General features: G+C 35.6%; 1 protein-coding gene across 1 annotated transcript in view; it reads left to right on the top strand.

Annotated features, from left to right (window-relative positions):
* Nucleotides 1-11147, top strand: part of ATP6V0A4 (ATPase H+ transporting V0 subunit a4) — a 52481-nt gene extending 41334 nt beyond the window's left edge. Inside the window, exons 17-21 of the mRNA XM_023505466.2 lie at nt 3459-3560; nt 5312-5428; nt 7946-8063; nt 9081-9252; nt 10510-11147. Of these exons, the coding sequence (XP_023361234.1) occupies nt 3459-3560; nt 5312-5428; nt 7946-8063; nt 9081-9252; nt 10510-10603 (603 nt within the window). The 3' untranslated portion in view covers nt 10604-11147. The remainder of the gene's footprint in view (nt 1-3458; nt 3561-5311; nt 5429-7945; nt 8064-9080; nt 9253-10509) is intronic.
* Nucleotides 11148-25960: the final 14813 nt, after the last annotated feature.

Here is a 25960-nt window from a genome sequence, read left to right as displayed (position 1 = left end):
AAATCTGTTGCTTGGTGAGGTTAATTTATTGGTTTGATATTACACAAATTGTATCAGAAATGGGATTTTAATCCTGCTCCTCGGACTCCAGAACCCAGTGTTTTATTCCAAAAAAAAAAAAAAAAATGAAGTCTTAGAAATGAGATTGAATTGAATTCAACTTCTATTTTCTCTTGTTTCTATATTCATTCCAGCAATCCATTTCCTAGATAATTAGGTAGAAATGATGATAGATGTTATATGATGTTACCTTAAACAAATCCCTTTAAATTAATTAATTTAATTACTTCCTCACCTACAAATTGAGGCTGATGAGCTCTTAATTGTTTTTTAGTGGACAGTCTCCCAGTGCTTACACTAAAAATTTTTAAATTCAGTAAGCATTTCTTAAGCCCGTCTTTATGTATGAGACATTGTGCCAGTTGAAGTACAAAAGATAGTTCAAAAATAAAACTATAAGATTGACTGCCCTGACAGTTTACTGGGCAATAACATGTATGTTTGAGTAAGTATGGTAGAGGTAATTTTCAGAGAGAAAAGGCTAGCAATTGGAGGGATCAGGAAAGACTTTGCATAAGAGACACCTATCTCAGCATCTCTATCAAATAGCTAACAATCTATATTTAAAAAATTATATATATGGATCTGGAAGAGATAAATAATTATTTTTGCATTTTGGACACTTTAGTAGAGATTTAGCTTTGTATCCTGTTCTGTGTATCCTTGAGCAAAGCACTTTATCTCTGTGCACTAATTGTTTCTTCTATAAAATGAAAGTTTAAGTTCAGAAGTGTAAAATTCATCACCTATAGGGCTTAATGTGTTAGCAAGAAGCACAGTTGAAATGTAATTGGAAAAATGTTTAACAAAATAAATAAAAATACAACACAACATAGATAATGATTATCTAGAGTTTCTAGGTGATCTAGAATTTGGTCTAAGAATAATGGTTGACTTTCTTCACATGCTTAAATGATTTTCTAGTAGCGGATCTTTAAAACCTTTCCTTTTTCATGACTTTTTTTTTCTCCCACAGGATACAGATCTTTCTAAATAACATTCATAAAAAGTACTAATAAATAAATCAAATATGGAATAAATTTCCAAATAAAACGCCCCCATTTAAATTATTTACATTTTTAATTAAATACTTCAATATTTTATTTGATGAATGATCTTACTGGGAATTCTCTGTCCAGTGATTGTGTCCTCAAGTCACCTATATCTCTCATCCTGTGTGATTCTTGTTTTCATTCTTAAATGTATCTTCCACAAGCAGGTCTGATATGTATCATGACTTTCTGGAGTAGCTTTTAATGTTTCATGACCATTGTGTGTGCTGTATCAATGCAGTAGCACTTAGGCTGGAGTATCCCTCTGTTACTCCTTGATCTTGCCACAAAACTGCCCACTTTCCTTTTTGATCATAAATCTCCTGACTACTTTTCCTCATGCAAGTTTTTGCTGACATCTCTGATAACCTGTTTTCTTCTGCTCATGTGCTGAGTCTCTATGTTACCCTTTGGATCTCTGACAATTTCTATTTTTTGGAGATTCAGGTTAAACATATAAGTGGGTTCAAAAGAGGTTTAGATAATTCATTATAGATTTCTCATGCACTGATTTAAAAAAAAATTCCCATAGGCACCTCAACTGGCAGATAGATTGTATCAGACAGGCAACATTGCTGTGAAAATTGGGCTTCTTAAAGATTTTAAAGAGATGAGAAAAAGGCAATTATTAATGTACTTTCAATTTCTTTTTTTTTTTTGTGTAGTAACAGTATCAGTAGTTTTTTTTTTTAATTTACCAGCCATTTGGCATCTTGTACTCTGAAAAGTTAAAAACCAATTTATCCAATTTTTCAAAATTATGCTTTTTCTAGCACATTTTCTCCTATTTGTATGTTTTCTGGTATAGAAACTCTTTTTAAAGTACATTTCCATGTTCTCATTAGTACTTTGGGTACTGAAGTAGACTTACAATGTGATAGCACCACTCTTATTGGTAATGAGAATTGATCATTAACTAATCCATCTCATTTTCTGCCCAATGTGTTGTATTCCTTCTACTGTTAATCTATCAATACCTTGTTTTGATTTCCTGAAAAATTTTACATTGGTTCAATTTCCCTTCATTGTTTTTCATCATTCTGAGAAGTAATAATGCTTGTAATCTTTCTCTCACAAATGTGTTTCACATTTGTGTTTGTTTCACAAATGAGTTTGTATTGAAAACCATGTTGCCATTGGCTTTTCTTACCTCTTTACTTTACATGTTGGTCATGGGAGCTCTAAAGCCTTTTTGGTGTGTTTATAGAATCTGCTTCATATTAATGAAATTGAAATTCAGCAAACATTTTTGAAGCCCCTATAATTTGAAAAGCACCATGCTAGATTCTTCAAGAGGAAATTTTTCTTGAGATGAAATTGTTGTTGGATTTATTTCTCAGATCATGTGTTTCATATCAAGGAGTCACAGATCGCCAACTATTCTCAAGATCTATTAACATTAATCCAAGGTTGCCATTACTAAACAAACAAACAAAAAAAATCCTTAAACATAGAAGGCTAGTCAAATACCTTGGATATATTTTCTGTTCTTTCCTCCACCTCTCCACTATAGATATTATGTGACCTTATAGTTCTAATGAAATGCCCTTTATCCTTTACTTTAAAAAGATGAAGGTAAAATAGAGAGGCAAATAAAGTCCCTCTCACTCTAGCTTGATCTATGTTCTGTCATTCCTATAAGTCATTCATACAAAAGGGCAGTATTGCCATTTAGAGAAGAACCAAAATGAATGACTGAACTTGATTGAACTACCATGTGTAATTGAACTATCTCTCTCTTTCTCTCTCTCTCTCTCTCTCTCTCTCTCTCTCTCTCTCTCTCGCTCCCACACCTAAACTCCTAGGAGAGTTTTGCCTATTTTTGCCAGTATAAGGACCTTTCAAAAAAGAAATTACTTTTTATGGGGTGGGCTGGGGGAAGGAAAGTGGAAATCACATTTTTGCTTTAACAAAACAAGATAAGATAAAGTACAAAAGGGGAGCAAATGGAGAATTTTCAAAGGATGATGGTAGGTGGGGATTTTAAATTTGGACAGGTAGTTTCAAGTTCTCTCCTCCCTTTTGCCTTTACCTCTAAACTTTAAAAAAATCTCTTCTCTCGCCGAGTTGGACTTTTGAATATTGGAAGCAGGAGGAGTACCACCCACTCCAGAGATGAAGTAGAAAAAAGTGGTATCCATGAAATGCTTGTTGCCTCTTTAAAAAAAAAAATACATGTGTGTATGTGTATATTTTTACATTTTATATGTGAATGGATGTATATATAAAATAAGAGAATGATGTGTAATATTGATAGCTATTGTTATGTGATATGATACAGTGGGCTAATTAATAGCTGTGTAGCCATAGTAAGATAACAGTATGTCCTTCTTTGGTCTCTGATAGAAAGAAGTACAGAGTTTCCTGGTTATTTTTGCTTTGATTGCTGTGCCATGGATGCTCCTGATTAAGCCTTTTATCCTTAGAGCTAGACACCGGAAATCTCAGGTAAGAATCACTGAATGTGTCTTGGAATGGGTAGTTCATAAAGAAGTGCGTATGTAGGTATAAAAGGAAAATACTTGGGGATTGGTCTATCTTTTGTGAGCTTCCTTCAGATTTGGTTCACATTGATGAATACTAAAGAAAGAACCATGAATGAACTGCCGATTCAGGGAAATGGAACAACCTCATCACTTTAGCTTTGTAGTAATAGTAGTTTTCCTTTCTCTTATTCTAATTCCTGTAAGTTCCATGAGGATAAGAACTATTTCAATTGATGGATCTATCATTCCACCGAAAGTTCCAATGGAGTTATTAATTAGGACAGTTTTTGACCTATGTTGATTAAAACTTGATGGCATATAGATACTAGAAATGATACTAAATAATTTATTTAAATGTATACCTATTCAGTTTTATTCATTTTTATTAATAAGGCTACATTTTGCTATGTTACATCGTTTATGTTAAGAATTCTTCATTATCAGTCTAAAGTGAAATTATTTACTTAGGCATCTTAAGTTATATCACAAGATCTGTGAGAGGTAATAAGTGTAAGCGAAGCCAAATATGTTTGATTACCAGTCTTGGATATTATCTGTGGCCTAATATTAATTTCAGACCAGTATCTCCAACCATTTGTCTTTCTATTTTTTGGCTCTCTGCATGTGTGTACTGAGGGGAAGACTCACTCTGGTAACTGAATTTGGAAAGTTAATCTTCTGAGAGAGAAAAAAAAAGAAATCCCATGATGTATTACCAAATCAAATAAAAATCACCTGTATTTTCTATTACAAGAATGGATGATTGTGTGGAATGTAATAGGATAACATATTTTCCAGGCTTTTTCAATGTTTTGAGATTTAATTTAAGTCATTTAAAAAATATTGGGTGTTTAATCAAAAAATCATATGACAGTTTATTTTATCCCTTCATATCCCTCTCTTATTTCCCCCTCTCCATTGTTCTCTTGATTCTAACTTTGCAATATCTGTCATATCCCTCCTACTTCCTGATGTCACCAAACCAACAGAGGCCTTTATTACAATCTATTTGCACCATTGCAATAGCCTTCTAATAAGTCTGCCTATTATTCAATATATTCTTCACACTGCTACCAAAAGAATCTTAGGCACAGGTTTATTTATTCTGCTACTCCACACAGAACTTTTCAGTGGTTTTCAATAGCCTGCCAAATAAAGTTTAAATTCTTTAGATGATATTCAAGACCTCCTATTATCTTAGTTCGCCAACTTTATTTTAGAAATATGTCATAATGAACACAGAGCCATGGATATTGGGGTTTGAATCTTGCCTCTGACATATACTGGTTGTAAGAATAGATTATTGGTTGCATATATATATACATACATAGATAGAGTAGCTGTCCTGTGCTAGTGAAGTGAGCTTCCTTACTTAGGGAAACTCTTTTCCACTGAGGTCATAGGTCCAGTCTCTATCCTTATCTCAATGTTTTGCTCCATGAACTCTAGCCTTCATCCATATTTCTGCCCCCACTTTTTAAATTTTATTTACTTCTCCCATACTTTCCTCTTTCCTTTTTTTTCTCTTCCTTACATTGATATCATTTTTATTTTGCTTTGTTAAACCCAATATAACACCTCTTTGGAAATGTTGGATAAGCATTTGCTATAATCAAGATTCTATTTATTATATAGGTATTGTAAGGGATTAGTTTAATGAAGGGAAAATCTAAGTTGCCATTTTCATATTTGTTGATTTTCTGATGATTGCAGGCCCTTCTTAACAATGCTGCAGCAGACATTGAAGCAGATGGGTCCAGTCATTCTAAGAGTGCTGGCAAGGAGAATTCTGCTGGTGCCCAGGGGGGACATGATGACCATGAAGAGGAGGTATTTGGGGAATGGAAAGGGTGCCATTTCATGTTGTATGTGATCAGACTAGAAAGGAGAATCTAATAAATATCATGAACATTTTCAAATCATCTTATTGATGGCCTTTACAATAAAATTCCAAATCCAAGTAAACATAGAAAAACCACAATCATAACTAATAAAAAGTTTAATTATGATTTCTTTTAGGTAGTATCACTTTATTAATTTTAGGTACAAAAAATAATGAAGGGCTGGCAATATTGTCAAGATCTAGACAAGCCATTTTTAACCTGGGGTGTGTAAACTAAAAACAATTTTTTTTTTGGTAACTATATTTCAATTTAATTAGTTTCCTTATATTCCTGTATATTTATTTTATGCATTTAAAATGCTTTCACAAAATAAAACTATTATTCTGAGAAAAGTCCATGGGCTTTACCCTCCCACCAAAAGGCTCCAAAAAAGATAAAAATTATGTTCTAAATCATTTTGGTTTATAAGAAAGCAATCAAGTGCAGTTTTCCTTTATTATCACTGTCTTATACTCATCCTCTTCATCAAAATGAATTCTTTCATTTGTACTCAAGCTTTTTTCCTCTTTAATATCTTCAGTCTTTTTCATTTTTGCCAGAAAACATATAGATTTTCCCTATTTTGAAAAAAAATTTATTTCCCTTCTCTTCCTTCAAAATGCAATGGTTAGAGCCCTTTCTCTTTAAATTCCTTGTCTTTATTCCCTTTATGAATTTTATATTTCCATATTGTATTTATTTATATAACAAATATCTGATCTTCCCATTATACTCTCCTCATGGAACAAATTAAAAAACAAGCAAAAAAAAAAAAGGTAAATCCTACTCTATCCCCCCAAAAAGCCAACAACAATCAGCTGGTGGGTAGAATATATATATATATATATATATATATATATATATATATATCTAACATTGTTAAATGCGGCTGCATAGTTTGCTGGAGAAAAAAAAAATCTCACATTAGCCTTGTCTGAAAATATATTTCTCTTTCATCATTTTAACTTTGTTATTTTTCTATCAGAAGTAGAATAACATGATTTATCTTCATTCTTTTGGACTTGTCATTTTCATTGCATTGATCTGAGTTCTAAAGTCTTTCAAAATTGTTTAAGGGCAGCTAGGTGGCAAGTGGATGAAGCAACACCCCTGAAGTCAGGAGGACCCGAGTTCAAATTTGACTCAGACACTTAACACTTCCTAGCTGTGTGACCCTGGGCAAGTCACTAATCTAATTGCCTCAGCAAAAAAAAAAAAAAAAAAAAAAAAGTTTCTCCTGTATACTATAATTGTTGTATAGATTATTTTCCTAGTTTTACATCAGTCCACAGAGATCTTCCCAATTTTCTCTAAAATTGTCCATTTTACCATTTCTTATAGTACAACAATATTCTATGACATTCATATGGTATAATCTATTTAGCTGCTCCCCAGTTAAAGGACAGCCCTTTGGATTCCAATTTTTGGCTGCCACAAAAAAAGCTGCCATAAATATTTTTGAACATACAGCTCCTTTTCCTCTTAAAAATTTTTGCTGGGTATAGGCCTAGTTGTGGTAGCTCTAGCTGGGTGAAACTACATTCTCAAAAGTTACCGAGGACTAGTCACTGAATTCAGTGAGCTTTTCCAGGTGCTCATTGTGTTTAACTTCTGTGTATCAGGTATGACCCTGTAAATCAATCTCTCCTTCAAATTCTCCCAAAGCTTGGCTCCAATGAAATATCTTAGTTTCATAATAGTACTGGATTTACCTTCTGTCTCCTTTTTTGGGTCTCTTCTTCTGCCCCTTAAATGTGGATATTGGCCAAAGCTCATATCTTAGGCTTTTGTTTTTTCCTCTCCAAATGTTTTCCTTCACTGCAAGTCAATTATATGTCTTATAGATGACTTCCAATTCTATAGCCTAATTCTTACCACAATTTAATCACAACTTCTCTTAGCTCTTCAGCTCTAGTCAATCCCTAATTTATTATATTCTTTCCCATCCTAAAGCTTATTCGCCCTTGGGCACTATTGTTCATTTCATTCTCCAACCTAGAAGGTACTTCCCCTTTTACTCCCATTTTGAGACCATTTAAGATCTGAATAGAAACTGAAGTCCTCCACAAATACTTGCCTAATGAACTTAAGCTGACCCTATTCTCTTCCTTTTGATTGCATATGTATATGTATATGTATATGTATATATATATATACATATATATATATATATATATATATATATCTCCTTGTTATAAAAAATAATTTTACCATATTACCTTTTCCTTCTGTAGCAATTTTATGTGCATATGTATATGTCTCTTCTTTCCTAACTTAAATTATTAATGTTTCTTAGGGTACAGAAACTGTCATCTACCTACTTCCTTGGTGTGTGTATTAATTATATGCATTCAACTGATACTTCCATTTCCATTTTCTTGAATGCCAGCATACAAACTTATGCATTTTCCCTTGGAAAGGAATAAAAGTGGTCCCAAAATAGTTACTCTCTTGTTCATTTCAGTTCAATTTTGGAGACATCTTTGTCCACCAAGCTATCCACACCATTGAGTACTGCCTGGGTTGCATTTCCAACACAGCATCTTATCTTCGACTGTGGGCTCTCAGCCTGGCTCATTCACGTGAGTGATTACTGCCTGATCATCTCAGTCACTTCTAAATTGCTAAGTAAGGGTGGCTGCCTGAGGAAGGGTCCTGATATGTCAGAGTAAAGTTTGATTTTTCTATTCTATTTGTATCTCCTCTCCAAAAAGGGAAGAATCCTTTATAAAGTATCACATACATCTAAAGTGAAATAGCTACCTCTTTCCTAAAGCTTCAGGGGAGATGTCAATGATTTTGGGGTTTGGGAAGAGTGCAGGCTTTAGGAAGACAGGAAAGGAAAAACCTAGGACTAAACAGCAAGAAAACAGGATAGTTCTTAACTGAATAGTTCTGATATAATATGTGACTCTGGGCAAGTGATTTAACTTCTTAGTGTCCCAAGCCACATTCTTAGTCTATAAGTCTATAAGTTATAAGTTGCATTGTAGAAAGAAAAGAAAAGTAAGAAAGTAAGTTGCAAAACAATTTTAACTTTGTATTGGTAGAGGGGAAAGAAAGTTGCAAAATAAATTTCAAAACAATTTTTTGCATTAGTAGAGGGAAAAGAGAAAGAAGAAAGAGAGAAAATATAGGAAGGAAGGAAGAAAAAGAAAGGAAGAAAGAAGGGAAAATTTAAAAAAGGAAAGGAAGGAAGAAAGAAAAAAAAAGAAAAAGGGAGGAAGTAAGGTAAGTTATATAAACTGTCATGTAAGGACCCAAGGAAGCTTGTGCCTTGTCCATTTCATCATTACTCCTGGTACTTTGGGCTCATGTTCTTTTCTTTCCAGGAGAACAAAGAGAAACAGAGCTCTCACCAATCTAGGGTAATGGCCCCAAGTGCCTTTGAATGCACCCATAACCAGATGAGCATAGGGATTGGTAAAATTACCTTGAAGATTTCAAGGCTTTTATCTAGGATTCAGGTTAGTCTAGCTGTTTTCATCTAGGTATATATCTTCCTATATAGAGGAAGGGCAGTTACCCAACCAGGTGGCCTCTTGTGTTTATCAGGAGAGACATTACTTAGTTAAGCTTGTACCTGTCTTGCCTTGCAGAATTGTCAGAAGTGCTCTGGACTATGGTGATGAACATTGGTCTCCGCCAGAGAAGCTGGGGAGGTCTCATTGGGGTCTTCATCATTTTTGCCTTCTTTGCTGTTCTGACTGTAGCCATCCTTCTGGTCATGGAGGGTCTCTCAGCCTTCTTACATGCACTTCGACTTCACTGGTAGGTGTTGTCCATGCCTTCAAATCTCTTGTGATAATATGTTAACTTCTGTATCTATAATTTCCCTTGGCCCAATTAGGTAGCAGGGTGGATAGAGCTCTGGATTTGGAGTCAGGAAGACCTGAGTTCAAATCTGGTTTCAAACATTAGCTCTGAGCAACTTATTTAACTTCTGTCTGCCTCAGTTTCCTCATTTGTAAATTGGGGATAATAGCAGCCCCAGAGAGTTGTTTTGTGCTTCTACCATAGTAATAATAATAACAATAACAAAAAAATAACACTACAGATTCCTTGCAAGGGTGAGTTCACAACTTATTTCTAGATGGAAAAGGGAGAAGAAGGGAGCATAAAGGGCATAGTGCTCAGTGGGGAACAAAATGTTTCAATCAGAGAATCATAGGAGACTCATGATAATTTAAAGTTTACAAAACACTTTATGTGAATGATCTTATTTAATCCTCATAATAGCCCTATGAAATAGATGCTATTATTATACCCATTTTACACTTGGGCAAACCTAGAGGTTAAGGTGACTTGTCCAAGATCACACAGGTCACTGAATATCCAAGACAGGATTTGAACACAAGTATTCCTAATTTTGAATCCAGCACTCGAGTTAGCCACCTTATCCTATTATCTGAGGACAAATCTTTTAGCCTCGTAGAATCTGTGCTGTGAGATTCTAGAATACCTCATTTGAGGGCTATTCCCCATTAAATTTTGGTCATTATTTCTATTTTATGAGTATAATAACTATGGCAATTCCTGAACAATCACATCTCCTCTAAAGAAGAAATTATGTATATATCTCTCAGAAATTAGCAATCTTCTCAGTTGTTAACAGTCCTTTTCCCACCTCCACCACCTTCTGATCACCCCAACAATATTTCTGTGAGAGCCATTTTTTGAATATATTTTGTTTTTTCCAATAAACTTTCCCATAAAATGTATTACTTATGGAAACAATCACCAGACCGAAAGCCTAAGAAGGGAGTAAGAGAAAGGAGGGAGGGAGGAAGAGATCAAGGAAAGCTAGAGGAAATTGGGATGAAGGAGATCTAGAATAGTAGAAAAGCTAGACAGAAAGTCAATATTGTTCAAGTGCTTACTGTGGACAGTTTTTGGCTATCAGTTGTCCACATCAGGTACATTTTTAAGACCATGTGCTCAACTTTTACAAATGTTCTTAACTGTCTTAAAGTGTCTAACCTTTAGCCAACATGTGACTAACTTGCTTTTTCTAATCTCTGACACTAGGGTCGAGTTCCAGAACAAATTCTACAGTGGGTGCGGCTACAAGTTTACTCCCTTCTCTTTTAAAGTGATCCTGGACGGCACAGCAGAGGAATAGACCTAAAATGCTGGTGGTAGCTCCCCAACTTCCTGGATCAAGTCTCTCTTTCAATTTAACAGAGTCTTTTCAAAAATCAGTCCTAGGCAGGGAACTCAAAAGAGTCATTGTTCTGGATTAATCTGACACATAAAGCTTTGTTTTATTTGGTTCTAAGCCTTGAGGTCTATTCGGATTTAACCATACCCTAGACAAAAGATTTCTGCTCTTGTGGGCCAAAGAGAGAGTGAGAGAAAGGTCTTTGGACCTAACCTGAGGTCCTGAATAGTGAATCAGGTAAACAGGATGCTAGAGAAACAAAGAAACAGAAGCTTATTAATAGAATATTTAGAGCAAAAATGGGGCATTAGAGATCACTAAAATTGACATTGCCCTATTCCCATTTTACGGATGTAGAAACTAGAAGCAAAGGAAAACTGGCGTAGCTGGTGGCAGAGCCAGGACAATAGACTATATACTGAGTACCTGGCTGGGACTTAGTCTATTCTACCACACTATCTTTCACCATCTGTCAAGAAAGTACTTTTTGTGATTTTCTGTTTATGTGTATTAAATTTTATGTTAAAGAGAATAAATGTTAATTGAACCACTCACTATTTATTCAAAAACATTTTTTTTTCTAAAACCCCAAAGCAAAGTTGTATTGACTTCATAACCAATTTGCAGGATACAGAGGGGTCCCGGGCTAATCCCATAAAGGGATTATGTTTATCTAATAGCCTTCCCAGAACTTTTTCCTCTTTACTTATCTAGGGTTTAACATTACAAGATTAGTGGTTTTCTCACGAATTTTTACTCTAGAGATGAGGAAGAAGGGATAATGTTTTCTGTTTTGGTGGGCTGGTCGATCTCTTTCTCTGTGTGTCTCTAGACTGCTAAATCCTTTGGAATGAAGTATGACTACATGAAATCATCAGTTGCTTTGTTTTGCTGTTTTGTTGGAGTAACTGGAGATGGTTGCCAATTTGATACAGGCTTCAAGATTTGGAAAATGGGATTCTAGAGAGAAAGAACAAGTTACTCTCAGCAAGGTTTTGGATAGAAGCCTCCCAGGATCCTCCAAACTAGATGAAGGCCTTGAATCCAGCTTTCAGATAGATAGTTATATGACTGATAAAGCCCTCCCTCAAACCCTGCTCTTTCTGCTACACCTCCATTGCTTTCAGAACCTCCTTTTAAGTGTTTACCATAGCTTGATAGAGAGACAAAAATCGAATAACTCCTGCATGAGAGCAGTATGTAAAAAACATGTACAGAAATAAATATGAAATGTTTGCAAAATAATATATAAAGGGAGTAACAACATGGAGAATTGAGACCCTCATAGAGACAATGGAGCTTGAGCCAAATATTGAGGGAATTAAGAATTCTAAGAGGTGGAGGTAAAGAGGGAGTGCATTTCAGACATGGGGAATTGTGTATCTGTACAAAGATGAAACCTGCATATGGGAAACAGGGAGGCTAGTTTGCTTTGTATAACACACACTTACACCCAGGAGGGGGAGAGACAGAGACAGAGTAACAGAGAAAGGAATAGCTAATAATAGTAGCTAACATATATATAACCCTCAAAGGTTTACAAGGGCAGCTAGGTGGTACCACAGTGCATAGCACTTGGTCTGAAGTTGTACTCTACTGTGTGACCCTGCACAAGTCACTTAACCCTGTTTAACTCCGTTTCCTCAATTGTAAAATAAGCTGGAGAAATGGCAAAGCATTTCAATATCTTTGCCAAGAAAACCTCAAATGGGGCGACAAAGAATTGGACACAACTGAAAAACAACTGAACAACAAGAAAGATTTGCAAAGCACTTTACGATTATTATCTCATTTGATTTTTTATAATAACTACATGGAGTATGTAGAATGTGTAATATGGCTGGAAAGATAGGTTAAAATTGCATTGTAAGAGACCTCCCTGTACGTTCATGACTAACTACTTAAAAGGATTGCAGACTTTCCTTGAGCTGGAAGGGAACTCAAGAATTGTTCTCAGTCACCCTCCTTGCCCCCTTCCGTATTCAATTCACAACTTAGTCTTAGAGATGCAGCTCCCAGTTTTGGACTCACAGCTTGTTTTGGACATCTTTCCCTTGACACAGTTATATAAAATCTGAGATTTGGGAGGAACCAATAAATATAGCCCACCTAAAATATCTGATAAGTTCCATCCAGTGGGAGGAAGCTGTTATCTCCTAAGACAATTCATTCCACTTTTATATCTAATTTACATAAAACCGGAATCTGCCCCTTCCATTTTTATGTATTTTTCCTACTTCTCTTTGGGGGCCAAGTTGTACAAGTATAATCTGTCTTCTACTAAATGAACTTGAAAACAGTCATTAGGTGCCTATCCAATGGGGAATGAACAAATTGTGGCATATGATTGTGATGGAATGCTATTGTGTATGTTGAGCAAGATGGTTTCAGAAAAACTTGGGAAGACTTATATGAACTGATGCAAAGTGAAGTGAGCAGAACCAGGAGATCATTGTATAGGATAAGAGCAATTTTATAACAATGATCAATGATGAAAGACGTGGCTACTCTCATAAAGAAAGTGATCGAAAGAAGTTCCAAAGGATCCATGATGAAAAAGGCTATCCACTTCCAGGGAGAGAGAAGTGTTAAAACCTAAAAGCAGATTGAAGCATACCTTTTTTAACTTTATTTTTCTTGGGGTTTCTTGGGGTCTTTGATTTCTTTTGCAACTTGACTAATACATATTTTTCATGATTTTACATGTGTAATTGCTGTCAAATTGCTTGCCTTTTCAAGGAGGGGAGAGACACAAGAGAGAAGGGGAGAATTTGGAACTTAACATTTTAAAAAATGATTACTAAAATATTTTTACATGAATTGGTAATGACTGCATCTCCCTCATCTCTTCTAGTTTAACCTGATTTTTTTCAGCTAGCTCACTCCCCTACCCCCAGTCCTGACGCACTCTCATGGACACATGTTAGCTTGTCAAATTTTCCCTGAACTTTACTTGTGCACATCAGCATTATAGAATCATTGTTGAAGAAATGAAGTTTTATTGTGAATTCACATAGTAACTCAAAACATGAGATGATGGATTTCATTTTCTTTAATGAGCCAATTCCATTCTTTTGAAATTGGAATATTAATTATGTTCATGGCTATTATAAAGAGCTTGACAATTGTTCTCATAAATAGGTTAAATCTGGCTCCTATAAATCCATTTACTCCATTGCTTTGTTTAGTAAATCCCTTTCCCATAGTGAATGAAAATCAGATTCATTGCCACAAAATCTAAATTAATGGAGTTTGGAAAAAAGAGATTTTTCAAGAGTGTGGGAGGAGGCCATGACATAGATTAGTTTCGCTCAAAGGCTCTTGCTCATGAATTGCCTAAGTACCAGAAATGGAGCTTTGTTGGAAGGAATCATGCTCTAGGAGGAGCATCTTTGTAATGCCATCCATAGAAGTGGGGAATAGGGAATGGGCAAGGATGAAACTACTCCAGAATGATGCTGCTAGTAGTCTCTATTTTCCCCCCCATGGATGAAGATCTGATTGCCTGAACCTACTTATAACCCTGGCTTTGAGCACCCTCCTCTTTACCTTCCATGTATCTTCAACTCTTCTCTCAAGAAATCTACTGAGTAAAGTCAAGTCTTAATTTAATGAGACCTTCAGATAAGTCAGATTTAACCTGAATGAAAATTCACTCTGAGACCATATACTTGCTCTTGTGTGATTTGGGACTTATTGCTCATTTCTTGGGGTGAGGTGAGGTTCCCATGAGAAGAGAAGTTCATCCCTTTTTTGACGGAAGTAGCCCAGCTAGTCAGAGGTCTTCTGACCTACAGAGCACATTAGGCATGACTATACATCCTGCTGTGAATATAGGGAATGAACAATAGAGAAAACTAAACTGTCAATACCATAGCCCAAGCCTGAAGGCAATGGGAGTTTGGATGATTTCTCAAGCCAGTTTAATGGACAGGGTCAGGTAATAAGGCTCTTTTGTGATAGCTTTTCAGTTGGCATATATATATAATATGCCCCTTCATATCCTCCACAGTCCAGCCATAGTGGTCTTCTTGGTCTTCTTCTCATGCGATCCATTGTCTCCTGTCTATGCTTTTGTTCTAGCTATGATCCTTGATTAGGAACATTCTTTCCTCCTAATTTTTTCCTCGTAGAATATTGTACTATCTTTTAAAACTCAGGTTACACACCATCTCTTGTACCTTCCATTGAATTTGTACACACAGTAATATATGTATATATTATGTATATGTTATATATACTACCTATATTCATATATACACGCATACTTATATATGTGTCATTTTCCCTGTTAGAAAGCTCCTTGAGATCTGGGGTTGTTTTTGCTTTATCTCTATCTTAGTGCTTAACACAATGTCTGAAACATAGTAAGGACTTAAAGAATGTTCTTTGTGGGGCAGCTAGATGGCTCAGTGTTAGAGCACCAGCCCTGAAATCAGGAGGACTTGAGCACAAATCTGGCCTCAGACACTTAACACTTCCTAGCTGTGTGACCTTGGGCAAGTCACTTAACACCAATTGGCTCAGCAAAAAAAAAAAAATTGCTCTTTGGTTGTCTGATTGGTTGCTTAGGTTGAGTGGCAAACAGGCTGAATGGTTGAAAAGGGGACATGTCTAGCTATTCAGGAAAATTGGCTCAGAAAATTATAGAAGTTTTCTAGGCTACCATAATGACTATACACATTGTGAGGGCAGAGAATATGTCTTAGTCATCTTTGTATAATCAAAAAATGCTAAGATACAGGGCCTTATTTACAGTCAGTGCTTAAGAAATGTTTATTGAATAAATGTTGCATACATGAAAATTTAAATTTTTTTACTGATGCCTTTTGATTTTTAATCATTTTCATTTCTGAACATATTGCTCCCATTATTCTCCCTTTTATTTCTATCTGTGGAAACTATAGTTGTAACAAAGATAAAACTAAATCAAACCAATAACAAAACAATTTTTTCCCCAGCAAAACCAATTGTCATTAATTAATTAATTAATTAAGTCATTAATTGTGACTAACATAAAATACAATCACAACCATAATCCCCTATTCTTCGGTAAAAAGAGGAAGGTATTTTCTTGACTTTTCTCTAAGATCAAGCTTTCTGGTCACTCCTCACACAACATTCAAGGTTTTTGAATTATTGTTTTAGAATTTTTAAAATTCTGAACTTAACAAGCACTGCATAAACTACATAAAATCCTCATATGCAATAAATACAATTGAAATAGGTTCATAGACAGAGGTACAAATCTCAGTCATGTACAGTTTCTCTTTCTTTTAACTTGTCTTGCTTGGCTGTGACTACTCGAATTTCACTAAGGAAAATTTTTTTAAAATTGCTCATCAGCCACCCTCTTTTACTTTACTTTTCTTTTTAAACATTTTTGGCAACTTCATCTCTATTCTAGTTCTCCCTCCCAAATCATTCTCTACCTCTGAGAGAGAGAGAGAGAGAGAGAGAGAGAGAGAGAGAGAGAGAGAGAGAGAGAAAGAGAGAGAGAGAGAGAGAGAGAGAAACCTAGTGATAAATCTGCAGTAACACAAATTGGATTTGTCTTATTCCATCACTATTAGTCAGGAGGTGGTAAATATGCTTCCTCATCAGTCTTTTGGAGTTATAGTTAATCATTGTGCTACTCAGGGCTCTTCATCCTTTCAAAATTGTTTTTCTTTACAATGGTAATTTTTATTTCTTTTAAAAAAAACTAGATTTTAAGCAACTTACAGATAAGTCAAGTAAATACCTTTTTTTTTTTTTTTTTTTTTTTTTTGGAATCCCTTCCAGGAGTTGGTCTTCTGAAAATAACTCAGAGAAATTTGGATCAAATTATTAGGGGACATCCTCATTACCTGTAACTATACAGTGCTGTGCAACTGGCAGTTATTCATAAAATTATATGCTCAGAGTTAGAAGAGATCTTAGAAATCTACCTTGCTAATTTTACAGATGAGAAAACTGAGCTCTGGTAAATTCTGGGTGAATTGATGAATGAAAAAATCATGAATATCAAGTCATTTCTTTTTGAAAAACATTTCCCTTCAGATTTGTTTACAAATTTATGAAAACCCATGAAAAGTGCCCAAAATGGTCTTGCCAGAAAATTTAAAAATGCTCTTGACTGTCATTAACAAACACCAATATTTCCATTTGCAAACATTCATATATTTTTTGGCCCTTTCTTTGTACCCAAAATTATCCCAATGTTTGATACATAGTACATGCTTAATAATAATTAACCTAGCATTTAAATAGTATTTTAAGGTTTGTAAAGTGCTTCTTTTTAAAAATTTATTTTTAATACACATTACTTTATGAATCATGTTGGGAGAAAAAAATCAAAATAATAAGGAAAAACTATGGGAGAGAAAAAAACCCAGAAAAAAGAAGTGAACATAGCATGTATTGATTTACATTCAATCTCCATGGTTCTTTTTCTGGATACAGATGGCATTTTCTGTCCAAAGTGTACTAGGATTGCCTTGGAAAAGTGCTTCTTTACAAATATTGTCTCATTTCATTCTCACAACAATCCTGGGAGGTAGGTGCTATCATTCTCATTATCAAATGAGAAAACCTAAGCCAAAAAATATTTAAGTAACTAGCCCTAGCTAGAAAGTGTTTGAGATCAGATTTGAATTCAGATTTTTTTCTTAATTTTAGGTCAAGCACTCTATCCACTGTATCCCCTAGCTGACTGAGTACACGGAAGGATGGAAAAAGAGGATGGAAGGTGATACTATGCATTTACCATGTGCCTTTTTTTTTTTAAATATGCATTCTATAAAGTTATTTTAGTTTATTTTATCTTTTTAAATTATATTCCATTTTAATAGCCAGATAACAATATTGATGCATATAGATATATTTAACAAAACTTTGTGATTTTTTTCTTTTATCATTCACTGCTTTTGAGTCATATTCCTCCAATACTGCATTTGTGTGCTGAATGTTTTGAACCTAAATATCGGAATTAACATTTATAGCTGTTAAATTCCACTTGGTAGGTTCAAGTTCAACTTTCTAACAACATAGTAATTTTGTTAATTTTGTGTGACAGGAAATTTATTTATTTACTTGTTTGTTTTCTGGTTGTACATGTACATTTTAAAAAAAACCCAACATTTCCTTATGAATCATGTTGGGAGAGAAAAATCAGAACAAAAGGGGAAAACCATGAGAAAAAAAAACAGGAGAAAAAGAAAAAAAAGTGAATATAGCATATGTTGATTTATATTCAATCTCCATAGTTCCCTCTCTTTGGATGCAGATGACGATTTCCTATCAAGTCATTTTAAAGACTTTAAATAATGAGTTCCAGTAGACTGGAAGTGAGTTGGATTTATTTGCATAAGTTTTCCCTTTTGGTCTGATGGGCCTTTGATTCCTTTCCTTTTAGATTTTCACTTGTTCGACCTCATGCTTTAAAAAAAATTTTCTTTAAAAGACCATATCCCAAGTATGGACAAATAATCTTTACAGAGCAAATACCTCCATTAAACCTCAGACTGTCTTCTGTTGCTTTCCAGATATTCTCTCTTTTTTTAAAACTACAAACAATTCAAACCAATACATTCCCATTTGCCGGCTTTCGCTCCATGTGCCGTTTCCCTTTCTTTCTAACTCTAGCTATGGCCAAATGCTAGCGTTTTAATATTGAAAATGTCAGTCCTACCATAAAGAAAAACAGGTGTGAAGAAAAGAGACAAATATGGGAAGAGTTTTATGAAGAGGTAAAGACAATGCAAAAAAAGGCAACAAAACTCAGGTCAAATACAACGTACTAAAACTTTAAAGGATCTATCTTTTTGTCTGACAATGAGCTACACATGTGGAATACACAATGCAACATGTAGTTGCAATCACTCTATTAGTGACTACAAGATACTTATCATTCCATTATAAATAAGGAAACCCCCAATTTCTAAGATTCCCAGCTAACTGACATCTTGAAATTCATGGGCCAATCTTCATTACACCTACACTTTATAATCCCCACTCCCCATCTCCATTGGCCCATATTAGGCTATTTTGCTCAACTGTTTGGGAGATTCGAATTTTTGATGAGAAGTCTCTATTTGGGAAAAACTAAATGTATCTATCAATTTTTTTAAAAAATGGTCCAATGCTCAACCGATGCCCCACCCTCAAGCTATCTACACTCATTAGTTTTCCAGAAAAGCCATTGATATTATACTGGGCTATCTTGCTTTTGGTTACAGGTTATTCTCCTTGAAAACTCTTCCCTACACGGTTTTTTTTTTTTAACCACCAAATTCCTCTATTAGTTCTTCCCTCCCCTGGCCCCCCTATTTCAGTGGGAAGCAGCGTCAGAGCTCCATAATACCTACTCAGGTGAAGTTCTGTGGAGGGGGCGTGACCCAAGTGTAACTAACTCCCCAATCTACTTGTGAGGTTTTGCCTTAAAGAATCCCATAAACTGAGCTGGGAAAAGGAAAAGAAAGTCTTAGGCTTGGGGGTCTAGAGGAGGGATAAATAAATTCTTAGGTTGGGGAGAAGTCACAGAGGAGCAGCTTAAGTCTGAGTGGAAACCAGCCGCAGGACTGTGATGACTTAACGGCAACAAGAGGATAGTGAAGAAATACAATTCCAGGAGTTCCTCAAAGTTTGTGACGTTTTCCAGGTAAGGAAGTTTCTTTCACTTATATGATGAGCGTTTAGGCTTGTCGCTCTTATGGGGAGGAAGGGTTGGATTATAGAGTGTAGGTGTAATGAATATTGGCCCATGAATTCCAAAATGTCAGCTAGAGGGGAATCTTAGAAATCTTGGACTTCCTCATTTATAATGGAGGATCTTAAGCACAGAGAGGGGAAGACTTGCCTAATAGGGTGTCCCATTTCCTTTATTTACCAGGGTGTATTTCCTATATATGAAAGGCATTAATGTTTGTGTTGCTATCTACACTCTAATATCCATGGAACCTTTCCATGACTTGAAGCCAAAAGCTTCCATACATGCTGTCTCCCTATTTACAGTTTGGGGATTTTTGAGAGCAGGAACGATATTATTTTTCTATTGATATAGCCAATGTTTAAAGCAGTGCTTAGCAATTAATAATAATAAGCACTTAATAACTGCTTCATTCATCACAAGTAGTGACAATAAATCTCATCACATATGAAAATCCTGACCTCAGTAGTTGATGCTCCATTTATTGTCTATAAAATTAAGTCTAGAAAAATCCTAATCCAACAAAAGTATGAGAAGTGCTTGGAATTTGTGTAATGAAATTTAAGTGATAATACAAACTGTGTACTTGAACTTCAGAGCAATTTTATAATAATATCAACCCTTATTGAAGAAGGCAGCATGGTTCAGTGGGAAATTTGCTGAATGTGGAATTGGAGTTGTTTAGTCATTTCAGTTAACATCTTTTTTTTTTTAAATTAATTTATTTATTTAATAGCTTTTTATTTACAGGATATATGCATGGGTAACTTTACAGCATTAACAATTGCCAAACCTCTTGTTCCAATTTTTCACCTCTTACCCCCCCCACCCCCTCCCCTAGATGGCAGGATGACCAGTAGATGTTAAATATATTAAAATATAAATTAGATTCAGTTAACATTTGACTCTTTGTTACCCCATTTGAGGTTTTCTTGATGGAAATACTGAAATGATTTGCCATTTCCTTCTGGAGCTCATTTTGTAGATGAGGAAATTTAGGCATATAGGATTAAGTGATTTATCCAGAGTCACACAGCTTAGAAGTGTATGAATCCGTATTTGAACTCGGGAAGTGATCTTTCTGACTCCATAGCTTGCCACTCTATCTACCCTATCACTTCATCTAGCTGCCTTGGACCAGATAAACTGGGTTTAAATCCTACTTTCCCCACTTGCTACCTATGTGACTTTGGGCAAATTACTTAATTCTGGTTCTCTTATTTCTTTATCTATAAAATGAGAGGGTTGGGCTACATGACTCCTCAGCCTTGTCTAACTGTACATCCCTGATTCTATAGGATTCTATGGGAGGTCAAATGAAAAGAGCCTGGAACTGAGTCAGGGACCTTCTGCCTCAGCTTCTAATTCTTAGGTAAGCCAGAGTCACTTCCTTATTGTACAGGTTAGGAAAATTGAGGCACAGAGTGATAAGGTAGTCATTCCAAGTGTGAAGAAATCAGTGAAATTCTTATAACCTCTGAGTCCAGAATTGAAATTCCCAGGCATGCTATGCTCTTAGTAATCATTTCCCATATCAGTGACCATGATATTTTTTTTCTTCTACCATAGTGAAAACTATTCAATGATTTTCCACATTTTTTGTCCCATGAATCCCTTTCATGAATAACAAAAATTATTTTGAGTATATTAATATACACTACATATTAATGAATACATATAAAGTTCTTTACAATTACTTCTTTAGGCATTAAGAATTTTCAGCCCAAACTACTTGACCCCTAGGGGAGAGGAAAAGAATAAGCACTTAGATAGTGACTTTGATGCACCAGGCACTGTGGTGAGCACTTTTTTTTTATTATAGCTTTGTATTTACAAGATATATGTATGGGTAATGCAGATGGCAAGCTAACCAATACATGTTAAATATATTAAAGTATATGTTAAATACAATATATGTATACATGTCCATACAAAATTATTTTGCTGCACAGGAAGAATTGGACTTTGAAATAGTATACAATTAACCTGTGAGGGAAATCAAAAATGCAGGCGGAAAAAAATAGAGGGATTGGGAATTCTATGTGGTGGTTCACACTCATTTCCCCGAATTCTTTCGCTGAGTATAGCTGGTTCAATTCATTATTGCTCTATTGGAGCTGATTTGTTTCATCTCATTGTTGGAGAGGACCATGTCTATCAGAACTGATCATCATATAGTGTTGTTGTTGAAGTATATAATGATCTCCTGGTCTTGCGGTGAGCACTTTTTACAAGCATCTCATTTGATCTCTCCCCTACAGTTGTGCTAAGCAAGTTCTCATTTTACCACTGATGAAATAGAGGCCCTCCGAGACTAAGTGGTTTGCCTAGAGAGATACAGCTAGTGTCTGACAATAGATCTGAAATCGGGTCTTTCTGACCAGGTCCAGCCTTCTCTCTGCCAGCTGCCTCCCATACTTGCAAATCTTCTTCCCAAAACATTAAATGGGAAACCAATGCTATGGTTGTATAGCTGGAAATGAACAGATTACTTGCCATGACTATAATTTTTGCTGTAAGCTTGGTTTGAAGGACTTTCTTTTAATAATGTAATAATCAATATACTGGTTTGTGAGACTGTGGACAGCTCATGGTTGACACTATTCATAAAGACAAAGCAAACATTTAAAACTAAGAATAGTAAACAGACTTTCTGGGAACATTCCTTGTGTCCAGTTGGCACACAAGATCTCAATCCCAGAGTCCTCGCCTGTTCCTTGTCTTAGCTTCCACTCTCCCAGACTTGCCTTCTCTCTTTCCACGAATCTTCCTCATTGGAACAGGTTCTTTCTCGAATCTAGCTTCAGCCTGCCCTCATTCAGATTAAGGGCCAGCTTCAGCCTCCCCTCTCCCATAGCTTCAGCTCGGCAAGTCACTCAGCCAGCATTTACATTTATCCTTTTATGTTATTTCATTTGAGCTTTGCAATAATTCGGAGATAGATGCTAGCATTATCCCTATTTTATAGGTAATCTGGGGCTGGAAAAGGTGAAGTGATTTTGCCTCCCATTTGAACATAGGTGTTCCTAATTCAACTGTATTCACTGAACCTCTTGGTTGCCTCATGATTTATAAATAATGAAAGGCTGGGTTTCCTTCAATGGTCTCAAATGCACTTTCCCAACATCCAGCCCAATGCTTGTCCACAAGGATGCGGTCGTCCTTGCTGGTTAGAGGGCCTGCTGCATTCTATATAGTAGCTCAATGATTTTCAATTGTCTCATAAACAAATCAGCAGAACTCCATAGAGTAAAGGCAAAGGTAAGAAGTGGTCAATATTTCAGTGGTTGAAGAGATTACAAGATCAGATTTGCTCTGGTGCCCATAGAAAATGTGGTAATTTTCACTTAAATATTCCTGATGTAAAGTGCTTAGTTATTAGACAGAAATGAAGTTTTGTTTGGATATTGATTTTTCTGATATTTCTGATGATTTTCCAGTGTTCTCTAGTGAAATTTAAGTCCTCTCAACATGTTTCTTTGACAGATAAAACTTTTGAGAACTTCAAGAATGTTTTGAAAACTTCAGAATGTTCATCAGAGAATGTTAAATGGGATCTTTATCACATATTCTAGCTTTCCTTTCTCCTACTACATGTAAAAGGGGGCCTGCATAATGATTCATTGAGTAGGGTCCTTCCAGCACACACCATTTTGGCTTTCAGTAAACAGGCTGCTTTCTCACAAGCTGGGAAAATGCTTTGGGATTAGGGTTCTCATTGACCAGTCATACTATTAGACACAGATGGAGAAAATGCTGTTTATAATTCCTAAATGTAATCTGATCTGATCTCTCATTATTCACAATTGGGTATAGTTTATGGTGCATCTATGGTGCTTGTTCAAGACATAGGTACTGATAAAATTATTTCTCCCAACCTATTACAAGTTCAAAGTAGTTTATTGCTGGGACTAGAGGGTCTTTTCAGAGGAATTCAGTGGACTTGTCGATGCTTTTTATTTGACTTCTAAAAGGAAGGTCATCTGGCTTAACTGGAGCCCCTCAAGGGACTACTGAGAGAAAAGCAACTGCCATCTGTCACCTTTCCGTCACATGCATCACAGCTGATCAAGACATAATCTTGTTATTGCCGTGTATAATATTCTCCTGGTTCTATTCACTTCACTTAGCATCAGCTCATGTAAGTCTGTCCAGGCCTCTCTGAAATCAGTCTTGCCCCTCAAAAAAACCCTGATTTAACCTTAGCTTCTAGGCCCAAAGCAGAAAATAATTTCAATAAATGCTCTCCTTTCCTTCCATCTGGATCACATGAGGTGGGGATAGATAGGGACTCTGACCAGAGGATTTCTGTTCTTGTTGCCCCACTTACAATGGGAAACAGCAGGGTCTCAAGCCTGGCTGATGGCTTTCTTACAGCTGTATAGGCCACTCACAAGTAGAGGTGGGAAACATTTATCACCAAGGTAAAGGGATGATATTTTACCCATATTAAAAAAAATTATCAAATACCTACTATGTGTCAGACACTCTACTAAACAATTTACATTGCTTTTTTCTCATTTTATCCTCACAACAATTCTGAGAGATAAATGTCTTCTTATCCCCATTTTACAATTGGGGAAACTGAGGCAGACAGGGGATAAGTGACTTACCCAGGGTCATTAAGTTAATAAATATTTGAGACCAAATTTAAACTCTGGTCTTCTTGACTCCAGGCACAGCATTTTAGCTATCATGCCACCCAGCAAATTTATCTTGGACAAAAGTATTTTTATGGAGGCTACTTGGTCTGACAACCTCTTGATGTCCTTAGCTTGAATTCCTTATAATATCATAATGACCAAGCACAGTCCCAAGAAGAAATGAGAAAATGCAACAATTTCCTTTTGTCAAAGAGAAAGGAGACTTGCGGATATGGAATGTCCTAGATATTGTCATGATTGATGTGTTGGTATTTTTTCTTTTCCTCCCAACTTCCCTCTCTCCCGAAACCTCCTCTTCTAATCTCCCTCCCTTCCTCTTCCTTTCCTTCCTCTGTTTTCCACCACCACCTTTAAAATCTTATTTGGTTGATTGAATTTAGGACCTGAATTTAAGAAGCCCAGATTTTAAATCTTGCCTCCTTAGGTACTTAATAGGTAGATGATGCCAAGCAAATGACTTCATCTCTTAGTTTCTGCTTTCCACTAGTAAAATGGACATTATGACAGCACTTAAACCACAGAGTTATTATGAAGAACCAACGAGGTGACATTTGTGAAGAGCTTTGAAACCTCAAAATGCAATATAAATGCTTGTTACTTTTCTGGATAAGTAGAAAAATGTAATAAATGTGATGTAAAGATATTATTTTGGAAAAGAAAATGGCAATTGGAAAAAGCTATAGAGCAAACCATTTTATTATTTTTGCCAAGAAAAACCCTTGTACAGCATCAGCATGCTATGGTTTGTGGGATCACAAAGAGTAGGACATGACTGAATAACTCAAATAGTCACAAAAAACAAAAGATATCAACAAAAATTCTTAAAAACAACCAACTCTAATGCAAACCTTTTCTTCCTGCCTCTACTTCCTTTCCTCACAGTCCCCTGGATTCAGTTGTTCCTAGGAAAAGCTATTGATTGATTCATTCTTAAATTTGATTTTCCTTTAAATTTTGGATTCCATATTTCTTTCCCTAGGAGGGTTTTTTCCCTAAACTAATGCCCTGATCCAAAGGGAGCCTACTAGAGGAGGCCCCTCTTGCTCTTTGATGTTGACATAATCTCTCTCTCTTTGACTACAAGTATTCCATCACTATAGCTCATCCTCAATTCTGCTGTCAAAATGATTTTCCTTAAATGCTATCTCACCATGTTAATGACTCTGGTGCCTTTCTATTGCTTTTAGGATAAAATGCAAACTTCTCTGTTTAGCTCTTAAAGACAATTAGCCTCCAATCTTTCCTTTAAGCCCCATTGAATATTATGTCCTATACTTTTAATTCTAGCCAAATTGATCTATTTCTTATATATATGACACATTATTTTCAATTTCTATGTCTTTGACATTGGCTATCCCTCATGACTGGAATGGAGTTCAGCTTTGCCTGTAGCTCATGAAAGCCTTTCCTTCAAGATGAAGAAAGGGAATAATCATTTAAACAGTACCTAGTATGAGCCCAAAAATGTACTAAATGCTTTACAAATATTATCTCTTTTAATCCTCATGAAAACCTGGTGAGTTAGTGCCATTATTATCCCTGTTTTACAGTTAAGGAAACTGAGGCAGATAAAGGTTATATGACTTGCCCAAAATCACACATGGGGTAGTCACTTGAGAATATCTCTGACTTGCAACTATCCCAGAGTCCTGATTAAGATATTTCTCTGTTGGACTGACCCAAGGACAGACTGTTCTATGCATGTCCTTGTATACATATAGAGATTCTATCCATGAGGGAGCTGGAGAACAGACTGCCCAGAATGTAGCTGATGAAGGTAGGATGAAGATTGAGATACAAGATATGCAAGAGACCACACTGTTGTTCTGAGAAGACCCTTAGGGGCATTATGGAGACTGTACCTTGGAGAAATAATGAGCCTTATATTAGGGACATTGGTTGTTTCAGTGTCTTGTTGCTACTCTTTGGTCTTTTTTTTTTTTGGACTTTATTCTTCAGTGATAA

This window comes from Sarcophilus harrisii, chromosome 5 (assembly GCF_902635505.1).
Source record: "Sarcophilus harrisii chromosome 5, mSarHar1.11, whole genome shotgun sequence".
NCBI classification, from domain to species: Eukaryota; Metazoa; Chordata; class Mammalia; order Dasyuromorphia; family Dasyuridae; genus Sarcophilus; species Sarcophilus harrisii.
The sequence above is the reverse complement of the archived record's forward strand: the minus strand, read 5'-3'. Positions and strand labels throughout refer to the sequence as shown.